This window comes from Nansenia antarctica (genome assembly GCF_963989245.1).
Source record: "Nansenia antarctica genome assembly, chromosome: 10".
Taxonomy (NCBI): domain Eukaryota; kingdom Metazoa; phylum Chordata; class Actinopteri; order Argentiniformes; family Microstomatidae; genus Nansenia; species Nansenia antarctica.
In genome coordinates, this window is record NC_137680.1 from 3,496,628 (window position 1) to 3,505,957 (window position 9,330).

Consider the following 9,330-nt stretch of genomic DNA (forward strand, 5'->3'; position numbering starts at 1 on the left):
CTCTGTACTGTTTATTTAAAAATACTAGGTAGTTTGTCAGTGTTATGTATTCAGTTTCTGATAAGGCTTAAACATACCTTGAGAATAAATTGAGATGTCAAGATTTTCAAATTCCTGTGCATTCTTATCACAGATAATGGATGGCCTGATATGGTCCCACAATAATGACACTGTGGTCAGACAGGCCCCTACTTCCTAAGACGGCTGAAGAAATGTTATATATGCCATTTAGCTGACACTTTTATCCGAAGCAGTGAGTGCAGACATTTCTGTTTTCAGTATAAATGGGCCCAGCGGAAATTGAATCTACAAATGAAGTGTGGTTAGTGCCATGCTCTACCAACTGAGCCACACATTTAGCATGAGCACACAAATCCTAACCAACGTTTACAGAGACCATATGGTATATATATATATATATACATTGTATGGCTCTGAGTACTACTGCAAGGCCATACGGTGCTTGTGAAGATGGCACAGGCCTATCGGCTTCACTTTTGGACGGTGGATCGCTATTGGCTCATCGCAACTTCCTAAATGCACCCACTGGCTGTCAAGGATAGTGATATTTATACCCACCCACACTCTCTCTTGTTCATTTCTGTTACGAACTCCCAGATCTTCTGGCTCTACGTCTAGGGGGGTGTAGGGGGGAGCCGTAACATAAAGGGTGTAAGTAAGTTGCCACTTGTAGTGGGGGAGGGAAAAACTGATAAAAGGCCACAAGACGAACGAACTACAGTGCAATGATTTAATTAACAAATGGTTGTGAGGTACAAAAACACAAGCCATCGGACAACAGGCAGACTGTGAGCGGTGTCAACCCAAAGAAACAAAAGAATAAAGTGTGACCCTACCAGTGTACAATTCTACATAACGACAGCCGCTCCTTTGCCTACTGTATTTAACATAGATGAGCCTACGTGATGTAATGTATACCCAAGGGTATCTCACCTACGCCTGTTTCCTATGGCTAGTGTGTGACAATACAAAATAGAAAATGAACTACTCAATACTAAATCAAATAAACATGGGGACGTAACAATTTCCCACAATTCATCTGTAATATAATTCCGATGTAGGACAGGAGGAGGAATCATTAGAGTAGTTGATAAAACAAGTACAAGAAGACATCTGAGCAAGCATGGCGCTCTCTGTATGCTAGCTGCAAAAAGAAAAACCAAGGTGTGATGTCTTCATGTTCTGTGTAATCGAGATAGTCGCTCTAATGGTTAGATTCACAGTTGCTGGGACATCAGATTTTTTATCTTAGTGTATTTGCATATATTCTGTTACTGTGGTGACCCACTGGACATAGACATTCCCTAGACACTATAGCCCAATGCACACGGCATGCGATTTTGTCGCACGACAACATTCGATTCTCAATTCACACCACCGAATAGGCCTTATGTGTACACTGTGATCCTGCTGCTGTTCTATTGTTCTAAGTTGGGAAGTAAAACCTCCGACTCGACAAACTGTCTAGCGTCTCCTCATTTCTACTCACTCCCACATTACCACATTATATTCCATTGTTTCCCATACAAAGATATGTTTTTAATTGAACAGATTGTTATAGATGTTAGGCTGTGTCACTCTGTCATCTTCATTCTGTCATTGACAACAGTTTTAGCAAAGTTTCCATAGAGAGGAATATGTTTGACAGAAATGTAAAGTGCTTTTCACGATCCTGTCACCCTGGGGTATCATTGTATGTTTCACGTTCAGAGGTTTTGAAGTAGGTCGAAATCTGTGGGATTTATAGAGACACAAGAGCAGCGTTGACTGTAGACTTCCACAAACAAAGTAAAGCAAAGTACGTTCTGGCTCTGACCACTTCAGCTTTGGTCTAAACATGAGGAATAAAACTCAGCACTAAAACGCAACACAGCACTTTCACTTCCCCCAAGATGGAGAAAAACGTTTTCAAAATCTATTGGCACTACATAGTATGTACAGCAATATACACAGGGACTTGTATCCTACCTTTCCTCTGTATGCACATACTTTACCAGGAATTAGGACTAATTGGAAAGCATGATGCTTGATGCATTATATATATATTTTTAATCTTTTCTCCATATTTTTGCTTAACCATCCTGTTATGTTGCAGGTGAAATTCACCCATTTTAGTTTGACATCACAGAAATGCCGTTTAACTTTATTTTATCAATTATTTTCAACTTGAGCCTCACACACACACACACACACACACACACACACACACACACACACACACACACACGCTCACACAGATCGACTCCTTGAGGAAGAGGAGTCTGAGGTCGAGTACAATGTAGAAGCCTCTGACCGTTATGACTCATTCTCTGATGAAGAGGAAACTTCATCACCCTCCCTGGATCGAGCCCCCCTGGGGTCACATGGTAGAAAAGAAATATTTGATGTGTGAATCCGTTCCCTCAGTTTAGTAATCCGTTCCCTCGGTTTAGTAATTTGTTAGGTTAGGGTTATGGTTAGGGTTAGGGTTAGGGTTAGGCCCTACGAGCCAGAACGATCGCAAGGATTCTAACCCTAACCCTAATCCTTGCGATGGTTCTGGCTCGTAGGGCCTAACCATAACCCTAACACTAACCCGGTCCCTAACAAATTACTAAACAGAGGGAACGAATTACAAAACCGAGGGAACGGATTCACACATCAAATATTTTTTTCCGACCATGTGACCCCAGGGGGGCTCTGTATGTTTTTATGTCAAATAATAGAACATTTAAATGGTCTCGACTCCCCAACCCCCCCACGAAAGTCAGGGAAGAGTGTCTGCTGGGAAATATAAACATGTCCCAGTTCCCACATCACACATGTGAAAGATGTTAAATCCATTATAGAATAACATGGTTGCAAACTGTGTGTTTTATGATGAAAACAATTGGATTAAATATAAGCCAAATCCGGTCTGTATATGGAAGTATCATATCATAATATCAAGTTATTGTTTATAATCAAAATACATTCTGAGGTAATTTAAGTGCATTAAGGTGACTTATATAAAGCAGGGTTAATACACAGTACAATGGATGACACTGACTATGTCTAGCTGTAATAGTGTATACAGAAATAGGAGTTGGTGATAGAGCTGTTTTTGTTTTGTCATAAATGCCCCACTTAGAGTCACAGTCTAGCTGTCTCAGTGTTGTGCTACACAAGTACTCCCCCCTCCTTCTGTGGTATCTGTGGTATGGTTTTAGATAGAACTACCTCTTAGTCTGCCCCCCCCCCCCCCCTCCTCAGATGTACTGCACCCGGCCCTGTCATAATTTTGACAGTCACCAGTTCCTACAGATGCAGATGAATATGTGTCTGTTTTGCCCTGAAATTAGCGGATTCACTTCCTGAATTCCTACTTCTCCTTTCTGATTACCCTTGCCTAAGTGTGACCAAACAAGGGAGGTGAGAGAAGCCAGGGAGAGAGAAGAAGAGTGTTTTATCCTGATTCTTTGAAGATATTCTGCTGTCTCCTTGGTTACAGGTGACAGGTACGATCCAGCCATGACTACCACAGCAGATTATTGGGTGAGTGATGTCTGTTTATCCCCCCATGCAGACAGGTGTGTTTCTGTGTGACCACAAGAGCAATAGTGGCTGCAGAGAGGGATTGAGAGGAGACATAATTGTATGTATAGGTAGCCAGGTATATAAAGGAGAAGAAAGTATGTGTTGCATTGTAGACCTGGTTGGTTAGGAGGTGTGCAAATGGAAAGCAGCTAATATCTAGAAACTCTTAAGAGTCTCAGGTGAACTTGGGTTAACACATGAGTCAGAATTTGGCACAGCATCCCTTTGAGATAAATTACGAGATAAAAAAAACAACAACTCTATATATAACTTCAACATGCACTTGAAAGTTCACTTGAAAGACATTCTAGTGTAGTGTGACCAATCTGTTTTTCACCAAGGATTGTTTTCATCAAAAGGAAAAAAGAAAAAAGAATTCCCATCAAGAGAGACAATGACATAACTGTAAAGTAAAGTATAGTATTTTTCAAATGTAATATTGAAAACAACATGAAAACAAAAGGTCAAATATGAATGCATGACTTTCCAATAGATACTCTTCCCATTTGGTTCCAAAATATTGATAGGTGAGAGATATACTGATTATAAACTTCTGCAAACACATCAAATGTTGATGGTTGATGTAGGAAATGCACTGCAGTGAATTGGTCTTTACCTTTTGAGTGAGATTAGACTGGTTTAAAGAAGTGGAAGTGTTCGCATTACGATATTTTGGCTTGCACACTTTCTACACTGAACAAAAATATAAACACTTTTTTTGCTCAAATTTTTTCATGAGTTGAAATCAAAGATCTAAGACTTTTTCTATGTACACAAAAGGCCTATTTCTCTAAAATTATTTTGTTCACAAATGTGTTTAAATCTGTGTTAGTGAGCACTTTCAAGGTTCAAGTTTATTTGTGACGTCGGATTACAGAGTAACAGAGTAAAATTCTTTGGATCCTGACATTGCATTGCAGCACAAGACATAATAAATCAAGCATAATTCAAGATAAACGTGTCACTTCTCCTCTGCTGAGCTAATCCCTCCAACCGACAGGTGTGGCAAGATGCTGATTAGACAGTGTGATTATTGCACAGGTGTGCCTTAGGCTGGTCACAATAAAAGGCCACTCTAAAATGTGCAGTTTTGTCACACAGCACAATGCCACAGATGTTGCAAGTTTTGAGGGAGCGTGCAATTGGGCATGCTGACTGCAGGAATGTCCACCAGAGCTGTTGCCCGTGAATTGAATGTTCATTCCTCTACCATAAGCCGTCTCCAAAGTTGTTTCAGAGGATTTGTCAGAGTACATCCAAACGGCCTCACAACCGTAGACCACGTGAAACCACGCCAGACCAGGACCTCCACATCCGGCATCTTCACCTGCAAGATCGTCTGAGACCAGCCAGCCCGGAACAGCTGATGCAACAATCGGTTTGCATAACCAAAGACTTTCTGCACAAACTGCCAGAAACCGTCTCAGGGAAGCTCATCTGCATGCTCGTCGTCCTCACCGGGGTCTTGACCTTTGACCTGACTGCAGTTCGTAGAGTTGGCAAATGCTCACCTTCACCTTCGATTTGCGTCTGGCACTTTGGAGAAGTGTTCTTTGGAGAAGCAGTATGCTGATGTTGTCAATGTTGTGAAAAGAGTGGTCCAGTGTTTCTCAACCATCTCCTCGGGGCGCCCCAGCCGCACCACATATTTGACCTGTTCCACCACCACCAGCACACCTGATTCAACTAATCAAGTAACAAAGCAATTATGGTTTGTACTTGATTAGTTGAATCAGGTGTGCTGGTGGAGAGGGTTGAGAAACACTGGAGTCAGTGGTCCATGGTGGCGGTGGGGTTATGGTATGGGCAGGCATATGCTACGGGCAACGAACATAGGTGCATTTTATTGATGATATACCTTTACACCTTATAATTTATTGATGATATATGATGAGATACCGTGACGAGGCCCAGTGTTGTGCCGTTCATCCGCCACCATCACCTCGTTAGCAGTATGATAACGCACGGCCCCATGTTGCAAGGATCCGTACGCAATTCCTGGAAGCTGAACTCATCTCAGTTCTTGCATGGCCCGCATACTCACTGGACATGTCACCTGTTGAGCATGTTTGAGTTGCTCTGGATCGGCGTATACAACAACAGCGTGTTCCAGTTCCTGCCAATATCCAGCAACTTCGCACAGCCATTGGAGAGGAGTGGACCAACATTCCAACATTCCAACAGGCCACAATCAACAACCTGATCAACTCTATGCGAAGGAGATGTGTGGCACTGCGTGAGGGAAATGTTGGTCACACCCAGTGGTGTAGTCTATAGTTTTTTCTAGTGGGTATACTCATACTGTGATTTTTCCCTCCCAGCCTCATATCGTTCATTTCGGAACACCATAAAAATACATCTGCGCTCCCTGTCTAACGTTATATATCTAACATTACATGTAATAAGGCTGATCTGTGCATGATAGTGCTGCATTTTGACATATTTCATGTCGCATCTCCCCCTTTGATGGTGCTTCGTAACTAGTGCTGTCCCAAACGACTATTTTTCTAACGATTAATCTAGCGATTATTTTATCGATTATTCGATTAGTCTAACGAGTAATTTATCGATAAGTCTAACGATAATTTTTGTACTGTAAAAAAAATATTTTTTTTTTATTTTATTTTTTTACTTATTTGTCTCCACCTCACTGCTATGTTTAGCCAACTTGAATGCCAACATGGCCATTTAGAAGTCTGTCCATCACCACAACACATAGCTAGCTAACGTTACTCTCGCTGCTATGTTATGATTAGTTAAATTGATGCTAACGTAGCATGCGAGCTACGAGCTAGATAACGTACAGTAGGTGCTCGCACCACAATGACAATAGGCTACCGTAGCTAGCCAGCTACATAGCTAACGTTACTAACACCAGAAGACAAGACATACGAACTGTGGTGAGCTACATTGCTTGTGTAACATTAGCTAGTAGCTATCCATTTTTCACTCATACACTTAATTGTCTCGCCTGGTAAAATAAAGCTAAAAAAAAAAAAAAAAACGGCATTTTTTTTTGCGACTAACCGACGCATATTACGCTAACCGACGTATTGACGTAGTCGATGACGTCGACGACGTCGAATAATCGTAACAGCCCTATTCGTAACACAGACGGGGTGAGTTTTATGAATGAAAGTGTGAAAGTTCTGTCACAAAACGCTGTTACGTATCCTCACACATTTTAAAGTGGGTCTATGGAAATCCTTGGCCTTTCCTAGTGGGTATACGGCGTAGTCCTGCGTATCACGTCGTAGACTACACCACTGGTCACACCAGATACTGTCTTTGCTGTTTCATCAACATCTTGATATGCCACACCTGTCAGGTGGATGGATTATCTCGGCTAAGGAGGAAGTAGAAATAGGAGAAATAGGCCTTTTGTGTACATAGAAAAAGTCTTAGATCTTTGACGAGTGACGAGTCGAAATGTTTATATTTTTGTTCAGTGTATATGAGAGCTTGTGACATTGTGACTCACACCAGCATTATAGTTAGGGAAGCACACAAGTACACAAAAAACAAATGTCACAAATAACAATGGACATAACATAGTTCAGGTTGTTTATCAATGTCTTCTGTGATGAATAGCCTGGTCCTACAGAGTTACAAGTTACTTGTTTGCTCAAGCCAACACTGACATAAGACATAATTCAGCTACTGCAGATGTATTCGAATTGCACTGGAACAAACAGCGCATACTGTACAGAGTTGAGGTCCATTATATTTTTGATTCACTCAATAATACACAAAGAAAGAAATCCTCATGCAATAAACAGGCCATTTTCAATTAACTTCTTCTATTGAAGGAAATCAAATTAAAATGGACCCAAACCTCGCACAGGCTTATACAGGTTCTATCTAGACAGTGCAGCGATTCAACACCTATCTAATATACAGGTGCAACTCAAAAAAATGGAATATCGTGCAAAAGTTCATTCATTTCAGTAATTCAACTTAAAGGGTTAAACTTAGATATTATATAGACTCATTACATGCAAAGTGAGATATTTGTTAAGCCTTTATTTGTTATAAATTTGATGATTATGGCTTACAGCTCATGAAAACCCCAAATTAAATATCTCAGAAAAATGTTTAATATGACATGAAATCAATAAGAAAAGGATTTTAAATACAGAAATGTCAGCCCTCTGAAAAGTATAATCATGCATATGTACAATGCAATGAGTCTATATAATATTTAAGTTTAACCCTTTAAGTTGACTTACTGAAATGAATGGACTTTTGCACGATATTCGAATTTTTGGACTTTTGGTCTTCTGGGTGCTGGGTTGGAAAAAAAAGCTGACTCTGTTGCAGCCCTGCAGAGTTGGACACCACTGTTATATGGGGCGGCTGTGGCGCAGGAGGTAGAGTCGCCGTCTAATGATCACAAGGTTGGCAGATCAGCGGTTCGAGCCCCGGCTGGCCACATGTCATAGTGTCCTTGGGCAAGACACTGAACCCCAAAATTGCTCCCAGTGAGCGGGCCGGCAGCTTGCATGGCAGCTTGCCGCCATTGGTGTGTGAATGTGTGTGTGAATCGGTGAATGAGAGGCCGTTGTAAAGCGCTTTGGAGCAGCAAAAAAGGTGCTATATATCCATTTACCATTTTGTTATTGTCATTTATATATTTCTCTATATTTCTAGGATATTGGTGAATACACGGATGACCTGAGCACACTCACGCCTGACACGGAGAGGAGCCAGTCCCACGCCACGCCCTGCGAACAGGACGACATCTGGACGTTCGCACGGAGCTACTCCCCCGTGGTCTACAGTATAGTCTTCGTCCTGGCGCTGGTGGGCAACGTGCTGGTCGTGTGCGTGGTGCGACGCTACCGCCACTCCCACACCGCAGGGTCCTGCTCCTTCTCCCTCACCGACACCTTCCTCCTCCACCTGGCCGTCTCCGACCTCCTCCTGGCCCTCACGCTGCCCCTCTTCACCGTCCAGTGGGCGCACGAGTGGGTGTTCGGAGAGGCCGCCTGCAAGATCTCCGGCGCGCTCTTCTCCCTCAACCGTTACAGCGGGATCCTGTTCCTGGCGTGCATCAGCTTCGACCGCTACCTGGCCATCGTCCACGCCGTCAAGAGCGGGTGGAAACGCAACCCCTGCCACGCCCAGATCGCCTGCGCCCTCATCTGGACCGTGTGCCTGGGCCTGAGCGGGGTGGACATCATCTTCAGGCAGGTGGTGACGGTGGGGGACTCGGGGAGGGTGTGCCAGACCTGGTTCGTCCAGAGCTCCAAGCAGTGGCAGGTGGGCCTGCAGCTGCTCAACCTGGTGCTGGGCTTCGGGCTCCCCCTGCTGGTGATGCTGTACTGCTACGTCCGCATCTTCAAGTCCCTGTGCAACGCCTCGCGCCGCCAGAAGCGCAAGTCCCTCCGCCTCATCGTCTCCCTGGTGTCCGTGTTCGTGCTCTGCTGGGCGCCCTACAACTTCTTCCAGTTGGCCGACAGCCTGCAGAAGCTGGGCGTGGTCGGCGGGGGCTGCGCGTTCGGGCGCACGGTGGACTTCGGGACCCTGGTGACGGAGAGCCTGGGACTGTCGCACTGCGCCCTCAACCCCCTGCTGTACGGGTTCGTAGGGGTGAAGTTCAGGATGGAGCTGGTCAAGATGTGTAAGGGCTTGCTGGGACAGATGAGGTGTCTAGGGACCGACGGTTTTGGACAGAGGAGGTTACGGAGGCCGACTGGCTCCTTCAGCTCAGTTGAGAGCGAGAACACCTCCTACTTCTCTGTCATGGTGTGA

At 43.7% G+C, this 9,330-nt stretch overlaps 1 protein-coding gene across 1 annotated transcript; it reads left to right on the forward strand.

Annotated features, from left to right (window-relative positions):
* Window positions 1-2,318: 2,318 nt before the first annotated feature.
* cxcr3.2 (chemokine (C-X-C motif) receptor 3, tandem duplicate 2) lies at window positions 2,319-9,330 on the forward strand (the record flags this gene model as incomplete). The annotated part of the gene is made up of 2 exons (XM_080540523.1): window positions 2,319-2,387; window positions 8,227-9,330. The coding sequence occupies 2 exons, from the start codon at window positions 2,319-2,321 to the stop codon at window positions 9,328-9,330; spliced, it is 1,173 nt and encodes a 390-aa protein (XP_080396649.1).